The sequence below is a fragment of the Labrus mixtus genome, chromosome 12 (assembly GCF_963584025.1).
Source record: "Labrus mixtus chromosome 12, fLabMix1.1, whole genome shotgun sequence".
Taxonomy (NCBI): Eukaryota; Metazoa; Chordata; class Actinopteri; order Labriformes; family Labridae; genus Labrus; species Labrus mixtus.
Window position 1 is genome coordinate 5,462,978 of NC_083623.1, and position 19,681 is coordinate 5,482,658.

Here is a 19,681-nt window from a genome sequence, read left to right on the forward strand (position 1 = left end):
GCAACTGCTTGGGGCCCCAGACCAGTAAGGGGGCCCCAGAGGGCTGACAAACTTCGGACCAAAGCAGCAACACAAAATGTGCACATTTTGCAATAACAGTAGGAAACCTTCCTAAGAGGCCCCCCCATCTGACAGCATTTAGGCCTACTGTCATTGCCCTGCTGAGCGCCGGTGGGTAATTTTTGCCTATTCATAAGAGCAGTCGAACGTCACTTCCGGCTCGCCAGAGTGACCACGCCCCCGTTTGGGTGAAAACAAGCCCTGAGAATGTATCGGCGGTAGATTAGAAAACACCGGTAGCCATGCGATTAAACGCGATTGCGAAGCTTTTTGTACTTCAAACTATTTTAAAAACATAATTTAGTGTCGGGTTTTCATTTACAAAGTCTGTCAACAGATTCTTCACACATTCATTCACTAACGTATTAACAACGTTTCAACTGTCACGTCACATAAATATGTTCACTCACGCATGAATACAAAAGGTTTTAATATCATCCAGGTGACTTTTGTTATTCTTTTCTAAATCAGCTGATAACTCAGAGTTTATGTCCCCTTCTTTCCTCTAAAATAACCGTCTGTAACCACTCCATTACAGCTATGAACACTGTTAGAAACTATTACAAATAAATATTATTTAAAAATAAAGATCCTTCTCGGGTAACACGGTTAATAATGACTCATCAGGTGTTTAAAGTCAGTCTCCTCTGATGACTCGTTTGAGCAGTTTGACGGAGAGAGATTGAACAGACACTCATAATTATTTAATTTTATACCGTTATGATGCCGATCTCAGTTCACAAATGTCATATTTTAAATGTTTACATCACTGCTCATCAGATTTAGGCTCACGCTCGCAGTTTTAAAGTACGTTTTTCATTTTTTAAGACTTTAAATCCCCAACTTTTCCATTAACCGCCATTCATTCAGATGGAATGATTTCACCCAGAAAGGGGCGGGGCCGACATCGTTTGGGCAAAGTACCCGGATGGGTTGCTCTCATGAATGGGCCCCAACAGACTGTAGAATCACCACTGATTTTGGGTCCCTAGTTAGTCAAACCAAAAGCCCAAACATCCTTTTTATCAGCACCGCCCTGAATCTAAAAACATCCTCCTTACACTGGCTCCCAGTTACTGCTCGCATCAAATTTAAAACTCTCCTGCTCGCTTACAAAACAGCGACAGAAACGTCTCCTCCTTACTTTAACTCTCTGATCCAGGTCTACACTCCCTCCCACCCACTACTCTCTGCCAATGAAAGGCGTCTGACACTATCCTCTCCTCTCTCCTCTGTCGCCCCCCGGTGGTGGAACGAACTTCCAAACTCCATGTGATCTGCAGAGTCCCTCTGCACCTTTAAGAAAAAGCTAAAGACCCAGCTCTTTCATGAATACCTACTAACTTAATGATGATGGTCTCCATATTATTGATGATGATGATGGTAATGACGATGGTTTTTGTTTGATAACGACGACTTATAAGATGGTTTCTATACTGATTAGAGCTCTCAAGAACTGCCCTCAATGTTGTGTTTTGTGGTCACTTCCTGTCAGCACCTGTGTGTCCAATCAGACTCAAAGCTGATCGTTTGCTCTTACTGACATTGTTCCCTTTTTTCTAGATCCTTGCTTGTGTTGTTCTTACTCTCTGATGTACGTCGCTTTGGATAAAAGCGTCTGCTAAGTGAATTGTAGAATTGTAGAACTGAGAGACACCACAAGATGGCGCCATTAACGCACAAACCGGGTTTGAACAGAAGCCCCGCCCCCCGCCGTCACAGCCGTGAACACCGGCTTCCTCTTCCTATCTACAATAACAACAGCTGGGAGAAGCTAAAGATGGCCGCCGCGACCATGGCGGGGCTCGACGCCCATAGGATGGAGGAGAAGAAGTTCGAGTATTTCTCCTCCATCAACTCCATGGCAAATAAAATAATGCAGGAGCGGGAGAAGATCAAGAACCAGCACGGCTCGTCGTGGGAGACGATGACGCCGCTGGAGCAGGACGACGCCATCGACAACGGGATGATGGACCCCCACGTCCGTGCCCGATACGCTATGCACAGAGTGGACCGTGAAGAAGTGGTCTGTTACCCGAAACTGCTCATTCAGACGGGTCAGAAGATCGTCCATTTCGGAGAAGAGGTATTTTAAATACATTTTAGTTTGTGTTGTGTCGCTTTAAACGGCTTTTCAGAGGTCAGACTGGCTCGTGTTGTCATGGTTGCTAACTAGCCACGTAGCCGTTTAAATATGTTGGCATACGTCATAATGTATGCCTACGTCATAGAGGCTGCCTGATGCGTAACCTAGCGACGGAAACATATTTAGACTTTGCTGTCGGGGTTTTATACAAGGAGAATGTGCACTATTAACCACTGCACTTTAACATACCTGTCTAATAAAGCGTATTCATGTGTTAGTTTGTTTTAATAATAATAAAGATAATAATACATTTTATTTAAAGACGCCTTTCAAAAAAAAAATATATATATATATCTATAGGCTACATGATTTCAAGGGCAAGCGGAAAATAAGAATAACGCATCCGTAATGTTTTCTATAATAATAATAATTATTAATATTATTTAATTCATTATTATTATTTTATTTATTTTTTTTAATTATAATAATAATAATTCCGTAATAATTTCTCTCAAGTGAGCAAGTAAAAAAATGTAACCACCTACCTGTGTGTTTTTCTCTTTAGGATATAACCTGGCAAGACGAGCATTCTGCCCCCTTCTCATGGGAAACAAAGGTAAACACAGACATTACCTCAAAGGACTGTTGAGGCAATATTGGCTTGTTGAAGCGTAATATTGTTGTCATTATCGAGTCATATGCTAAATATATTTTAATGTAGTTGATATGTCAAAGAATATATATTCAGATCAGACAACATTTCAACACCTCGAAGAAGTATTTTTTCAATTACTAATGCATTCATAAAAGTTAAAATGTTGTAAAAAAATCTGAATATTTTCAGTTATTTAATATGAAAATGTAGACTAGACTATTTCTAGTCTCATTATACAAAAACTAAAATAAATTCAAGCATTTTTCTGTTTTAATTTATCATTGTCATTTTACGAAATATACACTTCTATGTCAAGTAAGGAGCTGAGTTGAATTCTATCCTTTAGTAAAGGCATTTCATTTAGTGTACGTAAACTTATACTTTACAGGTCTACAGCTAGAAGTATTATGTATGATCCCAGTGGGATATTTGTTTGTAATCCTCGCTTCCGTCTTTCAGAGCCAGTTGGACTTCAGCTTGACACCGGGCTCTGGAGAACAGGGGCTTTCAGCTGCACAGGGAGACTCAAAGGCTGCAAAGGCTCCTCATCCAAGCCAGCTTGGCAAGAGTACTCCAGGAACCAAGGTACACAATAAGGAGTGTGTAGTGATTGTTATCTTCTTACGTCTTATGAATGGTTTACTTTTAACAACACCGTTTAAGTGTAACCTGACCCAGTTTGACAGACGTTTTAAATGATGTAATCCTCTTGGAATGACGTTAGACATTTGTCCATGGCTGTTGTAGTGTTATTTTGTCCAACCCTAAGTGAAAATGAAACAGTTTGACAATGTTATTTTGAGATTTATTTATGTGATTTTTAAGGTGTCTGTAAGCGAGGGACGCAGGCCCGAGGAAGAGTCATCTTTCTGGAAGATCACGTCTGAGAGGTCCAGGCTGGAGGGAGAAAAAGCCGACTTCCAGTCCCTAACGCCCAGCCAGATCAAATCCCTTGAGAAAGGAGAGAAATCACTCCCGTCTTACCTCCGACAGGTAAGCACAGAAAGTCTCCCAAGTGATCCTCATGAGGTGATCTGTTGTTACATTCAAATAACAGCTGCCAGAAAAGTTTATTTAATACATTCAGGCACAAGCTTTAAATTTATTTTTCTTTCAAAGCCTCGAACAAACAACAGATTGAGAGCAAATCCTTCCCAAACTCTCGTCACGACTCTAAACAGAGCTCTGCATCCTGAAATAGAATCTAGCCTGAAGCCTCCACGAGTGTGAGAGAAGCAGAGAGTGAAAGCAGCAGGTCGACTGTCAAAAAGCAACAATGATGACTAGATTGTTTCTGAATTTTCACACCTTGTCTATCATGTTCATACACTTTGCTTAAAGGACATTACACCAAAATGCAACCCCTCTTTGTGGCAATACGTTCTTTTTGTTTTTAGTTATCTCAAGAATGTGTTTAATGTTATAAATCTAACTGTACTGTAACTTTTAAAAACAAAAATGATTCTACAGGAGACTTCCAAGGAGCCTGAGGCAGCAGAGCCTCACCCTCCACCCGCTGCCCGGCCCGCCAAGCAGCGAGCACCCAAACCTCCCGCTCCCCCGCCCCCTATCCCCGTTGCTGTCAGTGCAACACCTGCTTCCATCTCCATCACCCCAAACCCGACTCCTCTGGTGAGCGTGTCGTCGTCGGTCGCAGGCTGGGAGCGGTCTCAGAGCACCCTACCGTCGGTCGGCCACACCGTGGACGAAGTGTTCTCCTCCAGCATCATGTCCAAGTCCCCCAGCCAACCCAGCAGTGGGGAGAGAGAGAGGGGGGACAGTGGCTCAGCCTCCAGCCCCACGTTTGGCCAGGTGAGTCCTGAAATGGATTTTGTTTTCAGAAACCAGCAAAGTTTGTAAGACTTGCTTTGGATATTTTTTTAAAAGCTGAATTAAGGGAGCTAGAGCCAAAATTACATCCAACAAGTCCACGGAGAAAATTCAAAAATTTCACAGAGAAAACCAAATTTGGATTATGGCCAACAAAAATATTTTAGGCTTATGTTTATCAGCCCCCAATATCTATAATCCTTTACCCAGTTAATATCCAAGACTCAACCTCCGATGTTGAAGAATGAAACCAATGGAAAAGTGCAAAAAAACTGCAGTTCCTCCAGTGTCCACTTGAGGCTGGCTCCTAGAAACCAGGAAGTCACATACACACCCCATTAAAAAAAAAAAACCCTAACCCTTTTTACAGCAGAAATAAATGTTTACAACCTGCTACAAAACACTATGTAGGCCTGATTAGGTATTGTCTTCATCGGCACACACTGTACGAGGGTGAAGTTTTATATGACTCGTCGATTCTAGGCGCCTGTCTGACCTGATTGCGAGCAGGCGTGATGTAATGGTTTGTCAAGTTAGGTCGTGAAAGCGTTTCCAGCATGGAGACCTCCACAGAACGGGCCTCCAGAGCCCCCTGCAGTAACAGATGGGTGACGTCACTCAGGCTTCATCCATTAACATTTACAGTCCATGTCGATATCCTAAAGATTGTTTTCACACCTGTAGCAGGCCTTCACCTGACTTAGAAAGGGTCTATGAGGGGTTCGACTACAAAGGCAGTTAGCAGGATAAGTTAGCTTAAAGTGAAGGCAACGAGATTGTGTTACTTTATTTGACAGAAATGGATGCACTATCCTTAAAACATTGACAAACCAAAATGCTTTTAAGACATCATCACCTGAAGTAGAAAAGAAAATCCTCAGTGAAAAACAGGGTTAGAAAAGTCTTTACTGCAGGATAAGTAAAAAGGACTAGAATAATACAGCTGTGTGTGTGTGTGTGTGTGTGTGTGTGTGTGTGTGTGTGTGTGTGTGTGTGTGTGTGTGTGTGTGTGTGTGTGTGTGTGTGTGTGTGTGTGTGTGTGTGTGTGTGTGTCCATGACACAGACAGAGAGCAGAGTACAGAGACAGTGACGTAACCTGGTGTCTACTTTTTTTCTTCTTTTTTTTTACCACAAACTGACCAAAGTCGACCTCTCAGTCTCTGTTTCTCTAGTTCAGTCTGCATCATGAGCCCTTTTCAAACACGCACTCCTGAAAATGTATTTACAATACGGTGCAGCCTGCTGCTGAGATGCTCCTTCTCACATTTATTTGACGTAAACTTTATTTAGCCAGGTTAGTCCCATTGAGACCAGAGATCTCTTTTTCAAGGGAGGCCTGGCCAAGAATAGCAGCACCACACAGTTTCATCATCTCAACACTCAAACTCATACAGTACACGGAACATAGTCAGAAAAATAAATCATGAAATCATCAGCTGTAAGAGTTGCATAAAGAAACTTTGGATAAGATAATCCTTTATTGATCTCCTTTGGGGGAAATTCAAGTTCTGCAGCAGTAAAAGACGAGACTGAGGGTTTAAAAACATACAGGGTAACAAAGTTTTGCATTTTAAAATCAGACTGTTGTTCCAAGCAAAAGGTGCAGAAAACTTCAAATTGCACAATATCCAACGAGATAATGTTGTGGATTAAGTCCGTTCAAGATGAAGAGTGAGGAAAGGTAGTACACATTGCATCAGTCAAATTACAAAACTTCAAAACCCCTGATTTTTTTTTTTAAACAGCCATAATGAAGTCATAATGTTCCAGACAGTATCTGTTGACCATGATTAACACTCTCTCCGTCTCCTCCACGCCGCAGTTCAACACAAGCAACAACATCCTAAAGACCGGATTCGACTTCTTAGACAACTGGTAACCCCGCAGCACCAGACCAGTCGCCGCTCTGAATGAATCATTCTCCTCATCGTTCACCCTGAAGACGGACCACACACACATCTAAGACTAGATTTAACATCACCAGTTCTTAAGTTGACCACATTACGTTTCTTGTAATTATCTCTCCGTGGCTTGTTAAGACATTATCTCACCGACTGTGTGCTGGTGCCCCCCCCCCTCCAAACCCCACCCACCCATCCCACTAGAAAGGCTCCCTTTACTCTCTTTGTTTGCCTGCCAAATCCCCCTCCCCACTAAATACAGATCATCGCAGGGTTAGAACCTCAAAGATTGTGTGTGTGCTCTCCCTGACTGTGCATTCACCCTGCTGTCAGCTCGCTCGGACAATTCTGACCTACGTCTGTGTTCACCTTTATGTCACTGGCTGCACGTCTGAGGGGCCATTAGAGCTACTTCAGATGCAAACATGAAACACTAAAGCTAGTTACCGCTCTGCCTCTGAAACTATGCCCTGATAGGCCAGCAGCCTGGAAAATGGAGGAGATCAGATTTGTGATTTGGGATCTACTTTACCTTTTCCCTCCCAGAAATAAGACACTTTAAGTTTTAGATGTAAATATGCGTTCTTTCTTTTCTTTTACCTGTTCTACAAATCATGTCTTTTTTTTTCTGCCTGGTTGTTACCTTTTAATCACGGTACGATTGTTTTTGTTAACTTTTCTCTCTAGCTAAAAATGTCCTAGCTAGCTACTGCTGCTCCACAGGGATAGTAACGCCCTCCTCTCACCTTTAAATTCTTTAGATTCTAGTTTATAGAATATAAGGCGTTGAAGCTCACTTCATACCTGCCATTAGGCAGAGAAATTAAAAGTTCCAAATCTCAGTAAGGCTAAATCATGCATTATCCGATTGATAGAAGCTGAGTTTAGTCAGTGAAGGTGACAAATAGTGTTTTTTATTAAGTGCTGTGGAGCTGGCCGAGGCTTCAGATGTTGTTGTCAACATGGAAGATGTTTGTTTGGTTACGACCCCAACAGCTGTCGTATCATCACGATTTTAGAAGTTGGTCCAGTGAAAATCCAAACTTTAAATGCCAAAGTTGTGAATCTGGTTTAAATGGTTATATCTTGGGGGGGGGGGGGGGGGGGGGGGGGGGGGGGGGGGCGCAGGTGGTGTGGCAGTTGGTGCACGCCCCATGTGCAGAGGCTGCAGAGTCCAACCTGCATGTCCTTCCCCACTCTCTCTCCTCGGTTTATCACTCTGTCTGCTCTGCTGTCCCTAAAAGTGGAGACGTGGGAGGCCCAAAATAAACCTGCATCTTTAATAATAATTGCAATACGATTATCTTGACATACCATGAAAGTACTGTACACGTCCATGACCTTAAAGCAGCGTTGATATCCAGAGGTTTGTCAGTTGAGTGATTCCATTTTAAAAGCGAACTCTCTGATGAACGTCTCTTTGGATAAAAGCGTCTGCTAAGTGAATTGTAGAAGCGGAGGTCCGGCTGCGTTGTCTTTTGGGAGAAGTTTGTTAACCCCTTGGGAGAAGTTTGCTATCGGGGGTCTACACATTATCAAAGAGTCCGCGGTGACCTCCTGTAACCTGTCCATCGAGCTGCTTGAGGCGTGAATGCACAGTCGCGGCGGGACTTGAATGCCTTCCTGTGTAACTTTTAGACACTTAAACTAGCAAGCAAGTATATATTTTGTACCGTAAAGCATGTCAAGATTAATCCTCTGTGCAAACCCCTCTAGATCCCCTCGTTCATTTTTAATGTTTATTTTTGTTATGAAGAATTGGCTCTCTATCGTGCTTTTATTTATACTTGGTTATATATTCCTATAAATCTTAAGAGTTTTACAGCTTCAGTAGCGCTCAGTCTTCTCGACCCACATAGTACAATCACACTAGACAAAGCTCCGACTGGTCCTGGAATTCCTTGAATGTCTTGGAATTTTTCCCCATTACATCATTTGACAAGAATAAAGCAGAATGTATCAACACTTTTATACACTTTCATAGAAATAGATTGTGGTTTTTAGTAAGTGGAAACCAGGCCGTTGACTTTGAATAGGACTTGGATAATAAAAAAAAATTAAAAAACATGAAACATAGTCATGGAAAACTGAAGGACTGTTTGTCCAGGCTGCAGTGTGAAACTGTTACAGACGTCCTGTTTGGGTTCACCAACACTTCCTCACCCCTTCAGAAAGTGTCACCTTTGACCTCAAACTTGTTGCTGAGCAAAGCGAGCGTGCAGCTATAATAAAAATTTAAAAAAAACGATAATAAGAGGCACTCAAATGTTGTGTTTTAGGTAAACAGGCATGTAGTGATTTGTACCACTTGTGTCATAGATTTGAAGAAAAAAAAAAACAGTTTACATGACTAGAGTACTATTTTACTGAATTTTATATTTATCTGCTGATTGTATCTTATGCTATACATGTTTATACACTCTGCATTTTTGGGGTCACAAATTGGAAGGAAGTGAATAAAAAAAAAATGAAGTCAAACAGGCCACTTGTTTCTGTGTTTTTCTTATGACAAAAGTTTTTTTTTTTCCACAATATAAGAGCGTTTTATTATGTTAGATGAGGTTAGGTGGAGGGCGCAGGCTCTCGGGGAGAATGCTTGAAAACTTCTAATTACAAAACCACAAGAGGTTTATAAAAGGCGTTTCTAAAATGTGGTGCTACGTGCCCAGAGATGACGAGGGGAGTGACCATAAAATAAAACCCAGGGGAAAGAAAGGAATTAAGTATGAATAAATACTTCTTTTTTTTTTTACAAAACTCAAAATTAAACAACCAAGAACAGGCTAGTCTAACAATCTTCAACAAAACTTTAACCAAAGAACACTGAGATAAACAATTAGCATGAAGTCACCCTCCGTCCACAGAAGGCGCACAACCTTTACAGCGTTGCAGAGTAGCATGCACCTGATTGGTCCACTGACCTCGACTGCCAGCTCCCTCCTGCTCTTTATACCCTGCCCACTGATTGCAGAGTGGGCACAGGTGTGCTCGATCAGTGGCTGAAGCGAGGCAAGGAGCGACACCTGAAGGGAGCACAAGAGAGAGAAAGAAAGCAAAAGCACACTACGGCATGTGACGTGGATATGTGGGAAACTAGACCACTGTGCGAGTGAGACAGCAGAAACTCTACTGTTAAAATAAGAAGGGACACTCGTTTTTACTTCCTAATCACTTTCTACTGCAGGTTATTGTTCTTTAATGGGTTTTTTTTTCTTCTTATGCGCAATAAAATAAAATAAAGAAATATTCATTTAAATCCTCAAGTGTCCCAGAGCCTCTGGGAAATGAACCAAGGGGTGCTAAATGTGTATTTATTTCTAATATATAGTGTAAAATGTAATTAAAGCCAAGGGAAATTACCAATAAATATGTAGTCGAAAATGAAGTTCAATAAGTGCATTGAATTAAATAAAGCCTGCTATAATATCTCCATATACAGGCTCTTTGCTGTTTTCTTCTTGATACAAATAAAGATCTTCACTGTTGACCTAATGTTTCTGTTTCTGACTCGTGGACAGCCGGTTTGTTTTCCTATTTGTTGACCCCCCTCTCTAGTTCCATGACATCAATTCCTCCACTTATAATTCCTACCAGATCCAAACGGCTGCTTCGGGGGAAAGAAAGACAAAAAAAAAAAAAAAAAAAAAAAAGGGAGGTAAGGATGTTCAACGTTCAAAGGAAACATTTCACCGCTCAGTTGAACACGACCCAGATTAGAACCACCAGACCTCTTTCCATGTCTCCCACGAGTACGAGGCAGAAGCAGAGCGTCAGAGTCAGAGAGGGTATTTATAGGAAAGGAGAGTGTTTCTGTGTTTCATACATTTTGAATGCACTGAAGGTTAAACAGCGCCGAAGACGAAACCTGCAGTTAACTGAACGTGTCAACATATGAAGCAGATGGTTACGCTTAATTGAAGCCTTGACGTCCAATCCAATCCACCTCTGCTCGTGACGTCATACACTTATAGTCATGGTCACTACAGGCTTCATAACTTTAATAATACTTTATAATACACTATAGCACCTTTAAAAAGATGTAAACACACTTTTACAGACAAAGCAAAGGCTCAACAGAAGGAAAGGAAATAACAGAATGAACAATCAGGCTGAACAGAGAGAAGTCCAGGAAATTCGGCAAAAGGCAACGTTTAAAATAACTGAGAATAAAAGCAATTTAAAAGGAATAAATGTGATCAGTGAAGCAAAACAAAAAGAGATCAATAAAAGATGATTAAACTGAGGGGATGTAAAGTCTGTGACCATGAACATTAAAATAAAACACCGTCTATCAGCGGTGGTCTTAAAGGTACAGTATGCTTGTGTTCATCGTCCCCTCCCTGAACTGAGGCTCCTCTGTGTGGTCCAGCGGCCTCCCCTGCAGCACCACCCGACACATCCACACTATCAATGGCTGCTTTGTTTTCCCTCTCTGCTATTTTTTTTTTTTTTGCAACAAATGTTCGGTTGGATGAAAATCCTTTGCACGGTATTGAACTGGCAGCGAAAAAATAGAAACAGGAGCGCTATTGTGTAAAGGTGTATTACCTTATGTCTAGCAGGCGAGTGACGCAGCCTGAAAATAAACTACAGGCCGTGTCTTTAGAGGAAAGAAAACAATGGCTGACTTCTTCTTTGTTTGTTCAGGTTTAGAGGTCTGCAGATCTGCATTTCACTGAGTCATCATATGTTTGTGCACTAACAGAAAACCCTTTATTTATTTATTTAGCAAAGAAGGGAAAGCATCAACACCTTATTCCTGGGAAATGCATGATCACACAAAGGCAGACCCATTCACTCTGCCCATATGAGAAAGTGATTTTGATATATAAGGCTCCTCACATATTACACATACAGTTGTTCTTTTTTGCAGAAGTTAATGTAGGACCCCAATTCCCAATGGTTTTCATTATTAATTATCTATTTGTTTAACAGTTTGGTTTATTATATGTCAGAAATGTTGAAAAATCTCATTGCCATTTCAAATCCCCAAAGCATAAGGTGACCTCTTTCAATTTATTTTATTGTTCTATGAACGTCCCAAAACATCAAGATCTGTAACTCAATTTATTATTTTGTTATTTTGGTAATAAAATCTCTTGTTGATGATTTTTGAAGTTTTTATTGAGATTAATTGGCTAATCAATTAAGAAATGAATCGCCTGCTTCGTGCATGACTTTGATTTGATTGCATTTACATTAAAGCTCCTGTCGGGAACTTTCAGTTGTTGATTTTGACGCCCCCTTGTGGACAAAGGGATACCTATTATTTCTTCAATGATTTTTGTCCTGTACATGTGTAAGCAGAGGCGTGACAAGAGGGGTGGCATGGACCCCCACTTGATACACTGATTGGACACCCTAAAGGTGCCACCCCAATATGCTGAACTACAATTTGCTTTCTACCCAATAAAATGATCTATACTGGCTGTTCTGATACAGACTGGTTGTAGTTTTCTTAACATGCCAATATAGCAAATGTAGTTTTGAATAAGTTCTTTATAACACAGTAGTGTCCTAAATAAATCTAAGCAAACTCCTGCACAATTTAACTGGACTGCAGTGAACTAACAAGCAGTGTTTTGGTACAGTAATTGCAGATTAATGTATTTTTACAAGTCAGACATCATGCAGGAGTTTGCATGCAATTTCTAAGTACATGTGTGCACAGAAACTTCATACCACCCCTGCATAAGTCAGTGCTGCAGTTGGTCCATCGCATTAATTTTTTTAATCTGGACACGCCCCTTTGTGTGAGTCATGTTTTCTTAAAAAAAAAATCTTATCCAGCTGTCTCCATAAACAATCTCACTCACGGTGAATCTTTGCTGTGGAAAATGTAAACAAAGGCTGTTTCTGTCTGACACCTATCCTGCAGCAGGAGTTACAAGTGTTAAAATCAACGATATGGAAGTAATCTGTATAAGAATCAATCTTGTTGCTGATGGTCTTGTCTGTTTCTGTAGCTCTATAGAGGCTTCAGTGTTAATTCCAGTCTGTTTCATAACCAGCTCAAAACTCCTCGAGGGAGATTTAAATGTCCAAAGTAGGAAAGTGGAAAGAATCATAAAACTAGATTTATTCAGAGGTCGTACATTTTTCTTAAATCAAAACACAACTTGGAAACACGTTTGGAGTTTCTGACTCCACTGTGTACTGGACCAGCTGTTGTAAGTGCAGACGTCTTTGCAAAACCTCAAACACATCCGAGTATTAGATCACAGACCCAGTCTCTGCTGGAGCGCTCCTCCCAGTCTCCTGTTTCCAGAGCCTTCAGACGCTCCTCCTGGAAAACTCTGCAGGATTCTTGTGGCATTTTAACTGGCATACCTCCTGGACCCATGCAAACACACACACACACACACACACACACACACACACACACACACACACACACACACACACACAGACACACACAGACACACACATCCAGTTTTTCCTTTTCCTCTTTACGTCATCATTTCCCCTGAACAGATTCATAACCCCATATTTCTCCTTCTGTCATTATTTTTTTTAAAAGTATGGCGAGCAGGCTTCATAGTTCACCCAATCATTCCTACAAGGGAGTGAGTTTGTGGTAAGTTTATGAGCATTGTTTTGCCCCTCATGCAGCATTTTTATTTTGGCAACAGCCGACATTTAAGCCAACAAGACAAAACGTTCAGATCACATCATGACAGCGAGCTTTCTTCACGTTGTAAATCATTTTTATTTTAGTGTGAAACGACTTTTTTTTGAGGGGGAGGTCGAGAATAAAACTTGCATGATTTAATACTTAATACTACAGTCAGACAAGATGTTCTAAAAAAAAAATGCCATAAATCAAATGACAGACAGAGGGAGCAGGCATGTCAACAAACCCATCGCCATGACAACTGAACAAACTCCTTTCACCAATACAGACAGTATCATACCATTGAAAAGGATCTTAAACGTGGATTTTTAAAAAAAAACTTTTGGCATTTTTATTCAAATAACACTGACTCTGATTATAGTAGAGTTTTACCAGATGTTTATGATTCCCTCCTCGTAAACAGCAAACAACATTGATACTTGTTTTGATACCACAGCAACAAAAAGTAGAAGTCCTAAGTACCAAATATTGTACTTAGGACTTTTTGCACAATGCAGGCAAACCCCTGCACACTGTCTAAATTGGACATTTGTGTGCAGTTTAGGCAGTGCTCTCTCTCTCTTTTGCAGCTTTTGGTTGAAAATGTGACTGAAAATATATTTTTCTTTGGTACTTTCTAAAACTATCATTCCCTAAAATAACAGATATTTAAAACAGATAGTCTCATAACGAAGTGTGAATATTGACAACCTTGGATTGTATATGTCCCCCTTATAGCATAATGCATAATTTTTTGCATGCATGAATCCTACAGATCGGATATGTTGAATAATGTACATCATGGGAAGATGTTTAGATCATTTAAAAACACACTAGACCAGCTGGCTAATGTATTGCCATGAAACTCTGAACCATCCTGTTTTTTCCAAACTCTTAAAAACGTTGACATCTTAAAAAAAAGTGTCTGTGTTTGTTGTTTCCACAAGCACAGAGACGTGTCATGTTTTCCCCCCTGAGTAAATCTGCAGGTTTACACAAAGAGTGGAAATGGGAGGTGGGAGCAAAAACAAAGAGCTTTCCTGTTGTTTTGGCAAAAGAAAAAAAATGCCAGACGTCCTGAACGTGGCACAGAGAGGAGAGGCAGCAGGCGGACTACTGGGAGGTGATTTTCATTTATTTTCCAACACCTGGGAGTTCAGTTTCTGTTTTTTTTTTTTTTTTTAATACAGTTTGGGATGTAGAGCAGCTCTCATTCATACTTCTGGTGGGATGTTTCTGCTTGGCTGAGTCTCAGAGGGCTGAAGGAGGGAGAGAGGAGTGGGAGAGAGAGAGAAGAGAGAGAGAGAGACTCAGAGGTGCAGAGGGAGTTAAGATGCAGAACCAGACGCAGAAAATGGGACCTGCTGCCACCTCGCTCGCTCTGCTGTGTTTGTGTTTTCTCTATGTTTCTACAGAGACGGCGGACGCTTCACCAACACAGGTCAGAACTGCATGGGACTGCACTAAACTGAAAACTATACTAAGCTTTACAGATGTTGCTGCCTCTGTAATTTTGTTGGAGTCAAACACTGAATCCATTCATAATGCTCAGAGTGTATTTACTGTACACGTGTGCAGGAGAGACTCAGGTGAAGCTAAATAAAAAAAACTGAAAACTTGATGACAGTGAGATACTTTTTGTTAAATATGCACAGATGTCCAGTGGAAATAATAATCAATGTAAGGAAATGCCTCAGTGTTGTGTGAATGGTGTTTACTGGCAAAACTATTGAAAGTCATGGATATGACACACACACACCACACTTTCTTGAAGAAGATGACGGGGGATCTCCATTAGCCTTATTGTAGATTTTATTTTTTTCTATCTATTTACAACAGGGACAGAGCACATTAATGAACATAAACATGTAAATATGCCAAATTGCAGCCTTAGGCTAATTTCCATCAGTACAGTAGTCCTTTGGCAGGTTGTTGGTACACGTTTTTAAAAACACTCTTTCAGTCCTTATGACATGACGACATACATTATGATATGATACAACACGATACGAAATGCTATGGTATGATACAAAGCGATACAATCCAAAAGAATAATACGATACAAAACGATACGATAAAAAAATGTTACGATACCATTAAAAACTAAACGATATGATCCAATATGATACGATACACTTAAAAAAATGACGATTCAAAACGATACGATACTGTATGATTAAAAACACTACGATACAAACCGGTACGATACAATATAAAATTACATATCATGAAAAAATATGACATTTCATTGTCCCGTTGGGGAACTATTTCTTGGACTTTTGCAGATCACTTTTTCAATCGAGAGCTGGGATCAGCTCCAGCCCCATGTAGACCCCGACTGTGAAAAAGTGGTATAGATAATAACGGATGGATGGAGATATTATATGATGTATTATCACTAATTTGGACAAACAGACCTTTGTGAGAGTGTCACTTTGGGCTCTTGGTAATTATGATGAGAATGTATTTTACAAATGTAGCCTCTAACATTCTGACTAATTCATTTTAATTTTAAGGGTAGCTACATTTTTCTGCATCGAGGATTATTACTTTACATTTTTTACAGTGTAGAAATAGAACTTTTCCTGATGACCTAAATACTTCCTCACTGCTGTTAATAGGTTTCTTTCACAGCACTTAGTAAAAACAAAACATGACAAAGCACTGCACAAAATCAAGACAGTTAAGGTCGGAGACACAATAGAGTAAACATTTACTCCAGTGTGTTCTGAGTCAGACAGAGGAGCAGATTATGTAAGAATCGCTTCATTACAAACACTGTTCGGTCTAAATTATCGGGAATTTGAAAACAAGCCAGGCCCAGATGTCAGCAGGGAGGTCATATGCGTTTTTGGAGAAGAGCCCTAAATTAACCTGTTTGTAAGTTTCAAACGCTGGTTTATAATTAGTTTGTGGGGAGAAGCTGGATTTGATTTAAGTCATTTTGATTTAATGTACTGGAGCGAAGACAGAACTGACACGTGGTAAATACAGTGTCTGAGAAATGTTGACTTTGATTCCTTTTTTTTCCACGTACCAGGCTCCTCAGCAAGAGGTGAAGAAGGCGAGAGGGGATGTTCCTGATACTCTTCCAGAGCCTGAACCAGAGCCAACCAGCCCAGTGTCAGACTTTGAAAACTCATACAACTATGTCTGTGAGTCTGCATCCTCACAGCCGATCAAAACGTGACATATCTGCATCATAAATGTGTCAAAGGTTCTGACAATCAGCCATATCCCCTGACTTAAAACAGGAACATTAATATGTCTTTTATCCTATCCTCAGTGTCCAGACTAGCCGGCATGGACCAGGCGATCCACAAGCTGAATGTGGGTCACTACACCCTGGATGTTAAAGTCAGTCAGCTGATGGACCGTCTGTCCAGGGTGGATGGTAAAACAATCACTGTCTCTCATCAATCTACCACTGATGTTATTATTTCTCCTTCCACAACACAGGATGATCTATGTTCAGCATTTTCTTTATTGCATTAAATGAAATCCCCATCATAAACTGCAATGTCACATTCAACTTGAGACCAAAGTTAAGATTTCTTCTTAAGTTCTTAAACTTTGAGAAAAGATAAAGAGACTGACCCTCATGTCTCCTTGTTCATGTTGTTTGCATCACTGAACACGACAGCGAAAGTCGGGGAGCTGGAGGACAGCATCCAGGAGGTTTACCAGCACAGCAAGGACAACAGGAAAGAGATGGGAAGACTGGAAGGTAGCCATTATTGTTTTCTTTGTATCACTTTTGCTGCAATGCAATATCTGTTTCTCTAACATAAATCTTTGACTCAAATGGTAATGAAAACACAGACATTTTCAGTCCAGACTTTATTGCTATAATCATATTTATGTCCGTCAGCGGCTGGTAGAGTTCCTTAGTCTGGAGACAGCATCTTGAAAAAGGTTTAGTTTAGTTTATTTGCAATTTATTTGAAAGTAGAGTCAAACAGAAAAATAAAACAAATAAAAAATAAAACACATGTGCAGGTGAGGTAGAAACCCATGAGGGCTTATCTCAAAACCTCACATTAAGAGATTAAACAAAGTTAAAATAAAATACAGTAAAAATAACAAAGTAAGAATATTTACTGTCACAAATAAAATTTACCCCAATTGAAAATTACATACAAACATTGAAAACATAAAAATAGAGCAAAACAGGACGTACTGTATGTAGACAACATAACAAAATCAGGAGAATTCACTATTCACTACAAATCTTGAAAAAGGTTCACCAAAGTGTGGCCAAAAATGTATTCTGCCAAAGAGAATTAATTCCAGGTGTGGGTTAATTTTACTCAACTGGTTCAGAAAACCAAATGAACACTAACGGCTGCACCAAATGCGCCATCAAGCAGATATAGTTAGCAGCTAGCTGGTGAACTTTCTGGACTATTTACAGATAAAAGGGCGATTATTGTGTCAAGAATTGGTAGAGACCAAAAAGGAGCAAAAAGGAGAATGAATACTGCAGATACAAATGGGAGATAATGGATGTTAAGGTGTCAGTCTGCTGTGAAGTAATGAACAAGTTTCATTGATATTACCGATAAAGTGAAACCTTTCCTACATGTCAAACACGATGAAGCATCTGTTTCTGTTTTTCTTCTTCTTAGGCTGCCAGAAAGGACGCAGGTTGGGATACAAATGTTACCTTGTCTATAACAGCTATCAGGATTACGCCGGAGCGTCCAGGAAGTGTCTGGAGCGAGGTGGTCGGATGGCAATGCCCCGGGACCGTAGGGAGCAGGAGGCCCTCGCCGACTACGTCAAGTCGTTCTTCCACCCGGGGAACTGGCCCGTGTGGCTGGGCATCAGCGACCTGCGATCGGAGGGCATGTACCTTTTCGAAGACGGGACGCGGGTGTCTTACTTTCAGTGGCGTAAACACTTCCTGTCCAGCCAACCGGACGGAGGGAGGCGGGAGAACTGTGTGGCCATGTCGTCGGACGACGGCGACTGGTGGGATCATTACTGCGACCGCACCATGAACTATGTCTGCGAGTTTGACGACAGAGTGGCTCTCTAAGACTCTTCTCCAATCACAATCTCCACACTCTCAGACTCAGGGACTTTATCTCGCGTTCCCAGTGTACGTGTGAGTGCTTAGGACTGTCCCACTGTCATTTCCTAAATGTGTGAGGGCTCTGAAGTGAGATACATTAGCAGCGTATTTATGCAATTTAGACCATTTGCAGGAGTTTCCCTGCAGTTTTTGGTGATTAACAGCAAGAAATGACCCAACAACGGTTGCCAAGGACATTCTTTTTTTTGTCATAATATCAGACAGGTATTGATATTGTTTGATTTTTACTCGTATCATTTCTAACTTTAAAAGTCTGGATTCATGACTACCCCAGTCCGCAGACTTCCCTGTTGGACTTACCCAGAGTTCACTGTCAACTTGTTACATACAGAACATGATTGTCCACCCCACCACTAATTGTAAAAAACAAATGTCCAATACTGAAGACATAGTGTTAAAAAAGAAAAAGGAAAAAAAAAAGATACAATTTATTTACAAAAAAAAGTATGGATTTGGGGCTCTAGTGGGCGCGGTGGTTGGTGCGCGCCCCATGTGTGGAGGCTGTGGTCCACCGGGCGGGCAGCTCGGGTTCGGGTCCGACCTGTGGCTCCTTTCCCGCATGTCGTTCCCTTATCTCTCTATCTCTCTTCCGACTCTATCCACTGTCCTATCTCTCCATTAAAGACACAAACCCCCCCCCCCCCCCCAAAAAAAAGTATGGACTTGATGGGGAAAAAAAAAAACCCAAATACAAATAAGAGAATTTGTGACATGTGGTTGATCACTTTTGAGTTATTTATGTTGTCAGTCAAATACTCACAAAGGATGAACATCAATGCCTTGAACAAACACTGTAATGTAAGACAAAAAATACATACCGGAGATCGGCTTTTTCTTTTGTTAAGTCGCATGTCTTGTCGTGTGATGTCATAATATTGTGTCCCATTCCTTATTTGAGTACCAGCTCAAGCCCTCATTAGCTGGGTCAATTTCATAGGGTTAGCATCCTATGAAGGACCCAGCCAATCTCTCCATGTCCTGTAGCTGAGGGAGTGTCACCCACCTGGGGGAGGGGTTTACTGCCCTTTGTGATGTCATGAAGGGAAAATCTCCAAACGGCCTGTTTGAGCACACATTTTCTGAAAAGTGGAGCAGGTAGAAGACGGAGATGATGGACTTTTCTCATCATTGGGGGGTTTGTAGACAGACTAGAGACACATGTTAGAGTTAGAGGAACATGGTGAAGAGTATTTTGCATAATATGTGACCTTTAAGTAGAGTCATCTTGCAGGAGAAAGGGGATAGCCATGAAGATAATTCATCCTGGGATTTTAAAGGGAAAGATGCGTCTCAACTGTGCACAAATTCATAAAAGACTTCACAAGTTTATGTTAGTGTTATAAATATTATTATTCATGCAGCTGCAGCGATATGAGGTAAAGCGGTCTGGACTGCGATTTGACGCCTGGAATTCTAAATATTTGTTCAAAGTTCTCG

The 19,681-nt window shown here is 40.8% G+C and overlaps 2 protein-coding genes across 2 annotated transcripts; both read left to right on the forward strand.

The window, feature by feature from the left end:
* Positions 1-1,803: 1,803 nt before the first annotated feature.
* Positions 1,804-8,767, forward strand: c12h1orf198 (chromosome 12 C1orf198 homolog). The gene is made up of 6 exons (XM_061051624.1): positions 1,804-2,146; positions 2,712-2,762; positions 3,261-3,386; positions 3,627-3,794; positions 4,272-4,613; positions 6,455-8,767. Exons 1-6 carry the CDS (start codon positions 1,841-1,843, stop codon positions 6,509-6,511), a joined length of 1,050 nt encoding a protein of 349 aa, XP_060907607.1. The 5' UTR covers positions 1,804-1,840; the 3' UTR covers positions 6,512-8,767.
* Positions 8,768-14,333: 5,566 nt separating this feature from the next.
* Positions 14,334-18,885, forward strand: clec11a (C-type lectin domain containing 11A). The gene is made up of 5 exons (XM_061051629.1): positions 14,334-14,587; positions 16,187-16,301; positions 16,433-16,540; positions 16,790-16,873; positions 17,775-18,885. Exons 1-5 carry the CDS (start codon positions 14,480-14,482, stop codon positions 18,185-18,187), a joined length of 828 nt encoding a protein of 275 aa, XP_060907612.1. The 5' UTR covers positions 14,334-14,479; the 3' UTR covers positions 18,188-18,885.
* The last annotated feature ends 796 nt before the right edge of the window (positions 18,886-19,681 follow it).